Source organism: Mchenga conophoros, linkage group LG17 (genome assembly GCF_057382185.1).
Source record: "Mchenga conophoros isolate Kocher_MC1m ecotype Shallow Benthic linkage group LG17, M_conophoros_male_GT1.1, whole genome shotgun sequence".
Classification (NCBI taxonomy): domain Eukaryota; kingdom Metazoa; phylum Chordata; class Actinopteri; order Cichliformes; family Cichlidae; genus Mchenga; species Mchenga conophoros.
In genome coordinates, this window is record NC_140542.1 from 2,959,507 (window position 1) to 2,975,307 (window position 15,801).

At 40.4% G+C, this 15,801-nt stretch overlaps 1 protein-coding gene across 7 annotated transcripts in view; it reads left to right on the forward strand.

Annotated features, from left to right (window-relative positions):
* Window positions 1-15,801, forward strand: part of LOC146554874 (DENN domain-containing protein 5B-like) — an 81,930-nt gene that overhangs the window by 49,583 nt on the left and 16,546 nt on the right. For all 7 annotated transcript variants that reach the window (XM_085252475.1, XM_085252478.1, XM_085252477.1 and 4 more), the window contains 5 exons: window positions 3,976-4,163; window positions 8,554-9,129; window positions 10,032-10,263; window positions 14,783-14,933; window positions 15,467-15,557. In XM_085252475.1, coding sequence (XP_085108601.1) covers window positions 3,976-4,163; window positions 8,554-9,129; window positions 10,032-10,263; window positions 14,783-14,933; window positions 15,467-15,557 — 1,238 coding nt within the window. The remainder of the gene's footprint in view (window positions 1-3,975; window positions 4,164-8,553; window positions 9,130-10,031; window positions 10,264-14,782; window positions 14,934-15,466; window positions 15,558-15,801) is intronic.

Here is a 15,801-nt window from a genome sequence, read left to right on the forward strand (position 1 = left end):
GCATTCATAACAACCATCAGAAACTACCTCTAGGAGGTCCAGGTTCTCTGTAGGCACGTAGAAATCGCTCGTGTAAATAAATGAAGAGGAAAACCCTTTTTTAGTTTGTGAGTCACGTTTGATTAAATGGGATTCTGATAAATGTCGTAAGGAGTTATCTGTCCAGACAGAACAAACTCTGCTGAAAGAGGGACATTTAACTTCTCAACTTTGAGGCAAGCAATTGAAGTGGGCATCAATGAGAGTGACCAAAAACTCGACTCCCTCACTATAGATGTCAAAGTTGTCCCAGTGATCCTTTCTACATTTGTAAAATCTTGTCTGGTTCCATTGTTCTGGCATCTTCACTCTCTGGATCTGATCACGCACCTCACTGTGTATTGTTCTTAGTAAAGAAAAGGTTTTTCAACACATTTTAGTGTGAGCTTGTTAGTAAAGATGATTCTTGTGGCCCTTCCGAGTCACATTTATTCTGCAAAGGAGATTTGCTGCGAGAACGTGAGGTTTGCATTTAAAATGTTTGCATTACAAAAAAAATTATATTAAAGTGTCAAATGACATATATGATAAAACATTAATAGCTGCAAAGACGGTGTGCTTAACCGACTGAGTTAATGATGTCAGACTTTAACAAGCACTGAAGCTTTTGCTCCAAATTAAAGGCAAATAAAAACCTTTTCATCTGTGCAGTCATGAAGACACTATGACTGTGCATATGTCAACGTGATTTCCTTGTTTCAGCATGTTCTGAGGTTACTGTCAAAGTCAATTTAGGTCAACAAACTTTCTTACAGAATACAAATTCACGAGTGCAAATTCCAGAAAGACTGTGTGTTTAAGCTGCAGTTGAACTGCTACATTTAATGTTAGCTTAAGTTTTATATGCTTATAGGTACTTTTGTTTCTGCCACAAGTTTAAAATCAAGGATTTGAAATCATGAATTAGGCCGGTTTCTGCAATTACTTTCTTTGAAAATCCACAATAATACTCAATAATACAAACTGATTAAAAATGAGCATATTCCTCGTCTTTTTACATTCTGCACAGATTACACAAACACGAGTGATCAAAAAAAGTTGAGTAATTATGTGCGTACAGAAATATACCAACTTCATATATAATGGCGCTGTAGGCAGGGAAACATGGAACAGTGCTACACGTTAATGAGCTGCTGTCCTGCCGTGTCGTTATTGATTGTGTTAATAATAAGCTAGCCGTTATTATTAAGCACTGTGGCATGGCGGTTAGCACTGTCGGCTCACAGCAAGAAGATCCTGAGTTCAATTCCACTATCAGGGGTCTTACTGTGTGAAGGTTGTGTGTCTCCACGTGCTCCAGCTTCCTCTCACAGTCCAAAGACATGCAGTTAGAGAACGGAAGGATTAGTCAAGATTCTTTATTGGTCACATGCAGTGAAAGTGTTTAATAATGTTCACATTCCTACTCAGAGTCTCTGACTTTGGCAACCACTCAAAGAAAGAAAAAAATGTGTAGATGCTAAAAAACTTCCAGCAGCAGAAGGTCGGTGGATCAATCACAGGCCAAAGATGGAACCACTGACCTCACTGGATGTTGATGGGACCACTGCAGGAGATTCACAGGTGTTTTGTAGATACACCTTAAGAATCTGTCTGCAGTTATTCTCTATATACAGAAATTGCTTGAACTGCTTAAAAAGCATCAGACAGAGCCAGGTGCCTGTGTGCACTAACACTGCACTGATGCAAATGTCATTTCCTGTCCTGACCTTCACAAGAACTGTTAGTCTGTTTGCTGTTTAAGGTGCATCGTATGCGTTTATCCAGAGCAGTCGGCCAGCGTTTTCACACAGTGTGATTAATCAGCGTGTTTGACTTGTCATGGGATGACAACTTGCTTCCTGACAGTAACAGCTGTTTACCACAGACTTGCTCACTTCTTGCCTTGTGAGACTGAGCTGCTGGTCTTTATCAGGCCCTAATGCACCGTTACAGTTTCACAATGACTTGACCTGTTTCGTCTTGTTTTTCAGTTCTATAACAACAACAGCAACCCTGAGCCCTGTCACTGCTGGGGCTTTCCAAAATATATCTGAAGGTGCCTCGAGTTAGCAAGTTTAAAGTCTGTCAGTGTGAGTAAAGGGAAGAGGAGGGAATTTATGAGATACTGCACCTCGCCACTTAAGTCAGATTAGAACAGCAAGTGTTGATGACTAAAGTATAACAGCAGAACTTGTTATTTTAAAGCTAAAGAGAGCAAATAGGATGAGACATGCTGCAACATTAAGAAACAGGAGTGTTTCTGTGAGATTTGCTTGCTGTGTTCCCCACACAAAGGAGAAACTTTGAACATGTACAGACATATGAAAAATATGCTCACACGCCTACAGGTAGGAGCTTCAAAACCTGGCTTGTCTCTTTCCCACAAAAACATTTATTAATTACTCAGATTTTCACTTTGAGAATGCATCCTTATGCCTCATTCACCCCTAAATTTAACACTCGCCTCGGATGGATCAGAGAGCAACTTGGGGTTAATATTGCCAAAGGCAATCCCCGTCTGCAGACTGGAGCAGACGGGGATCAAACCACCAGTCTTCTGATTAGTAGTAGCTCAACTTCCTGAGCTACAGCCAACCTGTAAATCGTGCTTTGATTAAGTGCAGTTATTTTAGATTTGCATGAAAGGTAATCTTCATATATGTGTTATAATGCAGTTTAAAAAGTAGGCCCAAACCTGAGCACTGCGCCAACTTAGCCCCACATCTTACTCCGTACCATATGGCCCCGTATGCCAATAGTGCCCAGTACCATGATGTGTACAAGGGGCTTTGAATACCACGAGAGCTTTAACATACACAAGTGTCTGCTGTGGTAGCAGCTTTAGTAACTTCTAGCAACTCTGCCTGTGGAGGTTCTTAATGACGATGGGAAAAGTGTTTGCCCTCTTCCTGATTACTTCTTTTGGCATATTTGTCACAACTTTATGTTTTAGATCATCAAACAAATTTGAATCTTAAACAAAGCTTAAGTAAATACAAAATGCACTTTTTAAATAATGACTGAAAAAAGGCGATCCTGACCCACTTGATGCTGTTTGAAAAAGTAATTTCCTTGTAAACCTAATCAAGCCTTTGTGATAATTGGTCATGAGTCTTTAACATCAGTTGCCATTGCAGAATTGCAGAAGCTGGTTCCACAGAAGAGGGGCCTGGAAACTGAAGGCTCTGCCTCCCTCCTGTGCTCCTAGCTGCCGTTCTTCTTCTTCTTTATTTAAGAATAGACTAGAATACGTGTCTATGCTGCCCCCTTTAGTTTCAGAACAATTGCACCCTTGGTTTGCTGCCTGTGGTATTTACCTTAGTAAAAAAAACATCAAGTACTATTGCAGATTCCAAAATTTGCCTTTGAGAGGAATCACACGTATTGGTTCTTTAGACATCACTAATTCTCCCAACACAAAAGAAAAAGACCTATTGCCTCACTTTTTGTTTGAGTGTGTGACATTTATTCTAACATGTATTTTACACACTTACCTAGAGCAGCTGTGCTTATAATTGTTTCCAAGTGTGTGTGTGTGTTTATATAGACATTTAAACACAATTGTAAATACATTCTGCTTCTAGAAACGGACGTTTTCCGATAAGTGAACCAGCTGTATCTCCGACACGCAGACTGTGGTTAAGACTTTGGAAACCTTCAGTGAAGGTGCACATACAGATCGGGAGATGCTGGCTGAGCCAGGGGGAGTGGACCATAGGAGAGGAGAGGATGATGAATTCATGAAACCTTAGTTATGTTTCCTCCAAGTGGACTTTTCACTCTGAACTGCTGCTGAACTCAGCCTGCAAGACACTGTAGCAGTGCTTGTGTGGTGTTTGGTGGAGCTTAGCATGAATTTAGGATCATCAGAGTGCAATTTTACAACTGACATGAAACTACGTGTTGCTGTAATGCTCTTGTCTCACATCACACTTCTTTCTCTGTGTTTCTCAGACTACCAGCGGTTGATGACAGTGGCAGAGGGCATCACCACCCTCCTATTTCCCTTCCAGTGGCAGCACGTCTATGTTCCCATCCTGCCAGCCTCCCTCCTTCATTTCCTAGATGCACCTGTTCCCTACCTGATGGGCCTGCAGTCCAAAGAGGGCACTGACCGCTCCAAACTTGAGCTTCCTCAGGAGGTACAACATCAGCCTGGGTAGCGTTAATGCACAGACCAGCCACAACATTAAAACCAGCTGTATAATATTAATTACTATCGACCAGGAGTCCTACCAGGCAGGGTACCAGTGTTGGTGTCTATGGTCTGGCACAGGATGCTGGCCGCAGATCCTTTGAGTGCTGTAGGTGTATGGTGCTTCTGTGACTGGGCTTGATCAAGCTGTGGATTCATGAAACTGCATCAACAATGGTCAGAAGGCAGCCAAGTTTGTGAACGCCGTAACTCGAGAATGAAGGATTTTCATAATTATGTCACAGGTGCATCTCCTAGAAATTTGGGACTAGTTTAAATCTGACTCTGGGTCAGGCAGAGGTGAAAAAGTACAGACGTTCTGTATTTAAGTAGAAGCGCAGATACTCCGGTAAATATCAAATTACTGAATCAAGAGGATGACTTCACACATGAGTACTGTCAGGGGTCAACGTGAGATACAGCATGTGCTGTGGCTCAGCACAGGGAAAAGATGTGAGTTTCAGTAGATTTCCTTTGTGTACAGGCTGTGATTAGCTGGTCTGCTGCTCTGTGTGGATTTACAAAACTGATTTCAACAAGATGTAAGCAGATGTTTCACAAGCTATAAGACAAAATGTCTTAAATTTGTCGGTTACTGAGCCGTCCTTACCTTTAAATCCAACCTCTCTTCTTCCTCTCCTGTCCTGTCTTTCTCATCTTTATTTCTGACTGAAGTTGTCTCTCACTCTTTCTGTGTTTGTTGATGTTTGTGCAGACATTGGATGCCCCTTAACCCTTTAAAGCCGGTCAGAGCAGCACGCTCCGTTTTGCGTAACTATTTTTAAATCCCTGTAGAACCTGAACCGTGTAAGCTAGCGCAATGATTTTTTTTGCATATGAAACCGGAGGAGTTGTACTTACATCTGATGCCATCAGCTTGTCCTCGGTCACGGTTTCCTTCCACATATAGCTTTGCAAAAACTGCATAAAAAGCTCTTGCAGGAACAAAAACATAATATTCCAGAAACAGGTTTTGCTGATCTGATCAGCTGTTCGTAACACTTCCCACATTGAAAAAGACGTCAACGCGAACGATCGCATGTCCGCCATTTCCTGCCCAAAACCGGAAGTGACACCATTTTGCGGAAAATGTAGTTTTTTTTTTACTTGTAGGCCTTAAAAGCCTATACTGGTGTTTTTATAAGTCATGTTTGACTTTATGCTTTTCTGAATAGTTGCTGGGATGCTTAGAACTCGAATTGCACTGCTGGAAATAGTTAGTGAGTTAACCCTCAAAATAAATTTCCTGTTGTTGTAAACTATTTTTTGCAACTTTTTTGTATTTACAGTTTTGAGGGATAAACCTCTTAAATTTCTCCAAGTAGAAATATATGTAAAAAAAAACAAAAACGATTTTCAATTTTTTTGTACTTTATTGCACTTTTTTGCAATTAATGTAATTACTATGGACTTAATGCATACATATTATTAAAATATGGGCTATAACAGTTGTATTGATGTATCGCAACTTGAAATGCTCCCAAAAATGGCACTACAGCATGTAAAAATATAAAGTAAGCTCTGGCGGATTTGGTTCTATAGTAGGTCTTAAAGGGTTAAAAAAAACATTATTCTCTTTAAATAAACCTAGAGTAACAGGCATGTTTAAAATGTAGGGAGTAAAAGTTGTCAGAAGAAAAATACAGATACCTGAAAATTCTACATAAATACAGTAACGAAGTACTTTGTTATGTCCCACCTAAGAGGTCAGAGGTCAGGTTTTCTGAAACTCTTGTGAACACAAAACTCCAGAAAGATGTCACCTAGGATTTTTGCATTTTCACCAGATCAGGATGTCATCTGTATTTTTATAAAAATGTTCCTTTTCGGAGCACCCAAACTGAAAAGCTTGTAACAGGAAATTGTAATAACATAGAACTTAATTTATAATTTCACATCTTCTAGTTTCTGTTCAGGTGTGTAGGTAACCTCCTTTAAGTCTAACCACACACACACACACACACACACACACACACACACACACACACACACACACACACACAAAACAAACACACTTGCACATTTAAATGAGCATGGCACACATTTTACTTATTAAACCAGAAAAAAACTGAATCAAACTTTATTAATAATGGTTCCGTTTGATCAAGTCTCTATAAGGACACAGCAGCCAGCTCAGCTGGATGAAATACAGTCTTTATGTTGTCTTTGTTCTGGATCTGCTATCTTTATCTTTGTATTTATTGTAGTTTTAGTTTATAAAAGCCTAACATGCAGTTTTAATGCTTTATAATGCTACAATGCTGTTCTTCTTTATTGGATGAGGTGATGTTTTTTTTAACTGTATCATCCCCTGCACTATATTCAATTCAATTCAATTCAATTTTATTTATATAGCATCAAATCACAACAAAAGTCGCCTCAAGGCGCTTCATAGATACAGAGAAAAACCCAACAATCATATGACCCCTATGAGCAAGCACTTTGGCGACAGTGGGAAGGAAAAACTCCCTTTTAACAGGAAGAAACCTCCAGCAGAACCAGGCTCAGGGAGGGGCGGGGCCATCTGCTGTGATTGGTTGGGGTGAGAGAAGGAAGACAGGATAAAGACATGCTGTGGAAGAGAGACAGAGGTTAATAACAGATATGATTCAATGCAGAGAGGTCTATTAATACATAGTGAGTGAGAAAGGTGACTGGAAAGGAAAAACTCAATGCATCATGGGAATCCCCCGGCAGTCTACATCTATTACAGTATAACTAAGGGAGGATTCAGGGTCACCTGGTCCAGCCCTAACTATATGCTTTACCAAAGAGGAAAGTTTGAAGCCTAATCTTGAAAGTAGAGATAGTGTCTGTCTCCTGAATCCAAACTGGAAGCTGGTTCCACAGAAGAGGGGCCTGAAAACTGAAGGCTCTGCCTCCCATTCTACTTTTAAATACTCTAGGAACAACAAGTAGGCCTGCAGAGCGAGAGCGAAGTGCTATAGACATATAAATAAACTGATATGAAATAATTAAATGAAAAACAGTCAGTTTCCTTGTTATCGTTAAATTCACCTCAAGGCAGAGCCAGACAGGAGTAGTCTTTTATTGCGTTGTCACTTTTCAGCCTCAGTCAGACAGTGAGGAGGTGAATGTGTCCTGGATTTTAACCATTGTATAGTCCAGTGCTGGGTGGGTTACAGTTACTGTGTGTGTGTGTGTTTATGTGTTAGGGCACGATAAGGCTCTAACAAAGCAGAAAATCGATTCTTTCAGGCCTCTGGCTTTGCTCACACCCCCATCATCACCCTGGGTCATTAATCTGGGACTTTACATATGGGTGTTAATTATCCAATTCAGTGCAGGATGCCTCTGTGCATCACCCACAGCTCCCTTCTAACTCTCCTCACCTCCTCCTTATCCCCTCACAGGAGCCCCTGCATGAACAGTTTGTCCCTGTGTTTGCCTTTGAAGTGGATGTGACCTAGAAATGAAAAGCCACACAAAGAGTAGATGATGAGAGGGAGGAAAGTGTAGCCAGAGTTTGTCTTTTTCTAACCCTGTTTATTAAAAACGTGAGCATGAGAGATGTTTGGCTCTGTTACACTGTGCCTTTCTCTGCCTGCAAGTATAGCTATGAGAGGCCAGAGCCAAACGAACGTTTCTGTAAACTTAATTCAACAAGTTGGTTTTTGGTTGTGTCTGTATGCTTACAGTCTCATGGGCTCACGTGCCTTACTGCTATCTCACAGAACTCCACGTACATCTCACCTAATTTCGATGTCTGTTTTTACACTCATTCAATATTCTCACCCAAACCTTCTTTTACTTTGCTCAGTGAGATTTACTACATTTAGAAGTCAGCAAACAGGAATTGCACTTGGACATTCAATCAATTAACAACTAAGAAATTCCCCCAGCTGTGGTGTACGTCGGTCTGTTTGGCAACATTTTTATAGTCCTTGTAAAACGTTTTAAATTGAGAGGTCCTTTAGCAGTCTGTATTCTGTGATATGTAGAAGCTCATTTCTACATGTTTAGTGTTTCTAGAGGTTTTGCTTTAATCCCCCATGAGGCGTGATGCAAATTCCATCCTATCACATTTGGATTGGTGTCTGAATATATGCTGTTATTCCATTGGCCTATATTCTCGACACTCCATATCCCAACCCCCATCATACCTCCACCTCCTAAAAACGATCTGTCTTTACTAATCCTGCCTCCACCAGCTGTTTCTCCTGTCTGCAGTGCACAGAAGACACATCGATCCAATGTCTGCGGTGAACACATTTGAATTCACTTGTTGTGCCAACAGAAATGCACATCACAGAACTGAAACTTGCACCATTAGAGTTTATTTCAGAGCCTAATAAAAACGTGTTTTCCTCTCACAGGCCAACCTGTGTTTTGTGGATATTGACAACCACTCCATCGAGCTTCCAGAGGACTTCCCTCAGTTCCCAAACAAGACCGAATTCATCCAGGAGCTCACTGAGGTGTTATTAAGCTTTGGCTTCTCTGCCAACACTGGCGCCCCGCCCCGGACCCGCTCCAGTCCTGGCAGCACCTCGTCCACCCCAGGAAGGGAACGCAAATCCGCCACCCTTCGACAGCTAGAGGACGATGGACGTAATGGCAATCTGGCAGGAGAGGAGTTAGTGGTGCTGGAGCTGCTGCAGGGAAATGCTACGCTGGAGAGACTGCAGGCACTGACTAAACGCACTGGGGTGACTGTGGCACGTGTGGAAGCCCTGAGGGCTGGAGTCAAAGGTCAGCCCACCGACGGAGGAAACCAAACAGGAGGTGAAGAAGAGGAGCTAAGGAACGCCAAACTGAACGTTCAGCTGAGGGAGGTGTTCGCCAGCCGCTTCACTACCATGTTTGCAGACTATGAATCGTTTGTTATCCAGAGCGCTCCTGATCTGGAGTCCTGGCTCACCAACAGGGAGCAGATGCACAACTTTGACAAGGTGATCAAGGTTTTCTTTCCCGTTGTGCCTCAGTCAGAAATATGTTTGTAAAAAGGTCGTACCTTATTGGAAAACAAGTGTTGTACTCAACGTTTTCATGGTATTTGTAAAAGAGGCATTTTTCTTCTTACCAGTTCCTTTTTTTCCAAGTCCCAAGATGTTTTAGTTGTTATTGGACAGAAGTACAAAATGATATCAAAAGAACATGAGGCCAAAATAACAAACAAACCACAATATAACCAAGAAATAACTAAAAGAAACAGCAGCTTACCTCCCTAAAATGACATAAACAGGAGGAAACAGTTTCCAAATAAGTTGTAGTTCATCTCACTTGGTAGTGATTTAAAAAGCAAAAGAACAAATGGAAAGAAGGGCATATCTAAGGGAAGGACAGTGGATCATAAGAAAAGCCAGAGGATTTATCATGAATTAGCTGGAGATCATCCATAATTGGAAGAAATGATAGCGTAGTCTCTTTGGACTCTATTTTCTTTGTTCTGTTTATTTGTGAAACCTGTTAGTTCCTGTTACTGTTTCCTATTAAAGTATTTTATGTAAGAATGGACAGTATTTTAAACTGAAGAATCAGTCTGCATATTTTCAGTCAATGTTTAGTGCTGATTAGACTTATTTATTTCATTGTGTTGTTTTCCTTTCTGTTAAAATTCTATATTTACATTTTCCTGGCATTTGTGGTTTAAGGCTAGCTTTGTTTATTACAAACAAATTGTTGTCTGAAAGTGGGCTCTTTCTCCCTGTGCTTGCCGTAGGGGATTGTTTTATAGTTGAGGTTTTTCTATAATATTGTGCTGTCTTTACCTTAAAATCTAAAGTTACTAAAGATGCTATATAAATGACATTGAACTGCACAGTACTGAAAATACATATGCTCTTGTGAACAGGCTTCATTCCTGTCAGACCAGCCAGAGCCCTACCTTCCCTTTCTGTCTCACTTCATCGAGACACAGATGTTTGCCACCTTCATCGACAACAAGATCATGTCTCAGTGGGAGGAGAAGGAGCCTATGCTCCATGTCTTTGACACTCGTATTGACAAGGCACGCCTCTATAATATCCGTGCTCCCAGTCTCCGGTCGTCCTGCTACCAGAGGTGCTCCATCCTCAAAGAGTCTGGTAAGCTCAGATGGGGACGTGTGTGTGAGAGATTTATTTCTGTGTGAACATGGTTCAGATTGTTGGTTTGAGAAGCATGTGTTGTGAAAATGAAAATATTCCAGGCTAATTAACTTTCTCACTGAAGTGAAATAAGTCTTTTCAGTGCCTGCTTTCAGTGGAAGAGTTGTTATATGTAAGTAGTGTTTGCTCAGAGATTATGCAAAAATGTTGATACATTTCTTTATATTTTGCTTATGAAATGGGAATTAGCTCAGTGATTGATGCAAAGTTGCAGTTACCATGTAAACCATGTACAAACATAGATGGAAGATGTTTGTACAGCTCTTATCAAGTTTGAAAGCCAATCTTTATTCTTCATCACAGCTTGTTTTGGAATTTCTTTGAATATTCTTCAGGAATAGTCATCTAGACTCCTTGAAGGACATGCTACAGCTCTTCTTTGGATGTTGTGTGCCTGTTGTTACTTCTCTGTCAACATAATCCCATACTGCTTCAGTAATGCTGAGGTCTGTGATTGTTGTCATGCTGAAAAATGAAGTTGTTGTCTGTTAACCCTTTAAAGCCGGTCAGAGCAGCACGCTCCGTTTTGCGTAACTATTTTTAAATCCCGATAGCACTGCAACCACGTAAGCTAGCGCAATAATTTTTTTTGCATATGAAACCAGAGGAGTTGTACTTACATCTGATGCCATCAGCTTGTCCTCGGTCACGGTTTCCTTCCACATATAAAAACTGCATAAAAAGCGCTTGCAGCAACAAAAACATAATATTCCGGAAACACGCTTCGCCGATCCGATCAGCTGTTTGTAACACTTCCTACGTCCATCAGCGCGAACTATCGCATGTCCACCATGACCTGCCCGAAACCGGAAGTGACGTCATTTTGCGGAAATGTAGTTTTTTGCCATCAGGGCCTTGTGAGCCTATACTGGTGTTTTTAAAAGTTATGTTTGAGTTTATGACTTTCTGTGTCGTTTCTGGGATGCTGAGGACTCATATTGCACTGCTGGAAATAGTTTATTTTGATGCACATGCTGTTTTGGGTTTTTTTTGCAAATTTGCATTATAATATTTATTTTCGTTTTTCCTGCAGTATATAAAAATTGGTGTATTTCAAAAATAAAACTATGAAGACACTCAAAATAAATTTCCTGTGGTGGGAAACTATTTTTGCAACTTTTTTGTATTTACAGTTTTGAGGGATAAGCCTCTTAAATTTCTCTAACTAGAAATATATGTTAAAAAAACAAAAACGAATTAAAATTTTTTTGTAGTTTATTGCACTTTTGCAATTTATGTAATTTCTATGCACTTAATGAATACATATTATTAAAATCTGGGCTATAATGGTTGTATTGATGTATAGCAACTTGAAATGCTCCCAAAAATGGCTCCACAGCATGTAAAAATATAATATAAGCTCTGGCAGACTTGGTTCTATGGCAGGTCTTAAAGGGTTAAACACTGTCCAGATTGTGTGGTGGATAAAAATTTGACTGTACTTTGTCACTTTCATAATTCCATTTGTTTAGATAAGATCATCTTCACACTGGCTGAAATGCAGCCCTGCACCATGACAGAACCGCAACCACAGCATAGTTTGGCAAAGCGCAACATTTTCTTCCTGTTTCCATTAGAGATGGGCTGATCCGATATTACGTATCGGTATCGGTCCGATACTGACCTAAATTACTGGATCGGATATCGGAGGGAAATAAAAAATGTAATCGATCCATTAAATATCAAAAAAGCACCTCACAAAACTTGCGACATGGCGTAACTCGGAGCAGTATGCGTCACGTGATAGAGCGGCTGTGGCGTGTGACACCTGTCGGCGGTCTGGTTGAGCATTTCATCTCCGAGGAAGTTATCTCAGACAGAAGTAAAGCAAGTGTGTAAGTTCATCTCTGTTTGTAAAGCATTCCCACGTTAAGCTTAACAACCGATATATGGAGCGACTGCCTCTCTCTCCCTCCCTCTCCTGTTGCTACTTTAATCATGAAACTGATCACTGATCAGCTGATCGGCTTTTCTGTCGCGAGTCCGTCTCTCTTGTTTGTTTTTGGCCCACTTTGCACCAGAAAGAGGAAACCAGCGGCTGAACAACAGCAGCACGTTTAAGCTTGATAAGCTGTTGTTAATGTATTTATTATTACTTTCTACACCAGGATCTTTTTCTACGTAGCTGACGCTGGTAACTGTGCAGGGGCGGATCTAGCAAAGTTTAGCCAGGGGGGCCGATAGGGCATGAACAGGGAAAAGGGGGGCACAAAGACATACTTTTCTTTCTTATTCTCATTTAAAATGTGTAGCTTTTAATAAATAAGTATCTGAATCTTACATCCAAAGTTTTAATCTGATGTAAAATATACCCTAGTAAGCTATAGTACATTTTCCTTTGGGAAGGTACCATCTGTGCAGTCTGCAATTCTGCAGAAGAAAGATGTTGAATCTATTTAATTATTCTTGGAAAATAATTTATTTCTGTGCATTTTTTTTTCACACTGCATCAAATTAAAGTTGATTACGTCGATTAAGCATCATGGGGTGGGGGGTGGTTCCTTATTTTTTATTTATTTATTTATTTTTGCTGGGAGTTTTAGAACCCTATTAGTTAGGTTGCTAACTCTTTAAAATACCAGAATAGGGAGGATGGAGCAGGTTTAAGTTTATTAGATTGATCAGTGTTGCTGAACTATGAAATATTTTGGGTGCAGTGTATTTTTTGCATACAGGTGTAACAGAATAGCTTTAGTGTTTGTTTTAACTTGAGTATGAACTTATACAAAATGCAGCAAGATATTAAAAAAAACTGTTTTATTGATTAAAAAACACTATATCGGATTCATATCGGTATCGGTTGATATCCAAATTGATGATATTGGTATCGGACATAGAAAAGTGGTATCGTGCCATCTCTAGTTTCCATACTTCAGTTAATCCATGCACTGTCTCAGTGGAAGAATATTTGTTAAGAAGCCATTCTGAAGGGCAGGTCTTTGCTGGATTTCTTCCAGTTTCTTTAGGATATAATTTTGAGATGCTATTCATCTGCTGTGGGTCGTTTTTAGTCCTTTTGTCCCCCTCTCTAGTTTTTTTAAAAACACAACTAACAGCTCTTTGGGATCTTTTTGATGCTGCAAAAGACGATGTAATGCCTGTCAAACTGTGATTCAACTATAGAAATGAAAAATAAATTATGACTTTTTGCAAAGGCTAATGGTATCAAAGTCCTAAAGACACAAATTAAAATTGGTTCTTTGCTAAGTTACCCATTAATCTGTTGTCTATTCGTCATTGTCAGACAGTTTTAAAGTGCATTACCTCTGCCTTTGTCCGTAGTAGCTTTTTGAATCCTATCAGGCACCTGTTTAAAAAACTGTCTTGAGGCAAAGTTTCTCCCCCTTTATGACCATTTAAAACATATAAACTCATTATTAACAATTGCAAAGAATAATAACCTGGCCTTGTCTGGAATTTCGCAACATTTAGAAGACAATAAGGAGTAGTCTCTATCAGACCAGTTGTTGCTTCTAGAAATAATCCCCTTGGATGAAGTGTGGGCTGGTGCCTTGGTAGCATGCTAAAAATGCAGGACATGACACAAGAATTAGAAAAAAAGCAGGGAGCACAATGTTCTGACAGTGTTGGTGTTCTTCTGGTTTCCTGCCAGTTCTCATGATCATTGCTGAGATCGACAACAGTGGCTTATAACTCTTCACATGTCAGCTCAAGATAACGCTGTTTGTACGAGTGAGCTGCCGTGGCTCAGTGTGTTCAGTGATTCTGACTTCCATGCACTAATAGGCCAGTCCATGTGAACTGCAGTTGCCAAGGGTGACTTCATTTGCAATGGTCTGCATACTTAATTATGCAGACAATGGACAGGCCTTTCCTCTGCCTGCCTCCCTCCAGTGCCTCCACTCAGAGAACACGCCACCTGCTCTCTGAGGACTTCAGTCAGAGACAAACGCAGTATAACCACATGACAGATGAAGATGGAGTGTGTTTGCAGTCGCTGCTGTTGATGATGTTTAATCTTTAGAAGGATCAACAAGTAAGAGTCAGTCAGACCAGGTCTCTATAGAGAATGAACCACAACGTCATACATCATGCTGTGATTTAATATATAAACAGCCTGTTTTGAAGTACAGCCTAGAAGTGACACAGAATAGAACAAACAGGAAGCTGAGTCACTCTTTGCAGCAAAACTTATCTGTGAAGGACGGCGACATATCACGCAATGTCTTACATCTTAATTGCAGTTTTTTTTCCAGTGGTGTGTGTGTGTGTGTGTGTGTGTGTGTGTGTGTGTGTGTGTGTGTGTGTGTGTGTGTGTTCAGATAAGATGCGATCTAGATGGTGGAATCAGTAAACACATAAATCCACATGCATGCCTGCAGCGTTTAAATCTGAAATTACCTTCAGTAATGTGACACCTACTGGAATTCTCCAAATGCCATGATGGTTTCACGTCCTTACAGCGTTGTCTGAATCTGTACCGTCTTTTGTTTAGCTCAGGCCATTGAGCAGCGGCTGATGAAGATTGACCACACGGCCATCCACCCACACCTGCTGGACATGAAGATCGGTCAGGGGAAGTACGAGCAGGGGTTCTTCCCCAAACTGCAGACCGAAGTGCTCAACACAGGACCGAGCAATAACAAGTGAGTCAGCCTCCACTGTGGACAGATTTCACAGACGACAGCAGAAGCTTCAGGCTGTCTTTGTCAGAATACTCCAGTACAGTTTGAATGTAGGTTCAACAGAGATTGGTTAGATCAGGTTACACACATACAACTGAAAGCCCAGCTAGATGCACTCAGATCCTATTTCCTTTTCTCCATTTTATTCGTGTGGCATTCCATAATCAGTGATACATAACAAGCAAAACTTCAAAAATGTTGACAAATCTGTTTGCACTGCTGAAAAATCTTTATAGAATAGTTTAATAGGATTGTTTTAAGCTGCTCGTAATAATATCATCAATGTTAAAATGCAGTTCAAATCAAAGACGAAGTAAAACATAAAAAACTGTTGTGAATTAACTGCTTTACTGTTAAAGGCAAATGTTTTTGTTACCTTAAATCTTAAAGTAACTTTATACAATTGATGTACTTTCTTCTCCCTTCAGTTTGACTCACAGGAGCACAGATAGTTAAAGGCTACGCAGTATATTCACAGCGTGTTTGTTCTGCAGGTGGTGTCACAAGGCAACAACAGCTCAGCGCAGAAAAGATCGCCACAGACAACAAACGGAACATCTAACCCTTGATAATGACCTGAAAGAGGTGAAAAACCATCCTTCTGACTGCTCCCTGGTCTCCACTGTTCTCTAACTCTCTCATCTTTATTTTCTGCTTATTGTTTTGTTCTGTTGTGTAACTACATTTATGTTTCCTTCTGTTTGAGCTTTCTTTGTTTGGTTTATGTTATGTTTATGCTACCTTCACTGTCTTCTTATGTTCCATTCTTTTGGCTCTGTCGTCTTCTATCTGGCTGTGTGTCCTGTTCCGGTCCGTCTGGGGTCGGGTT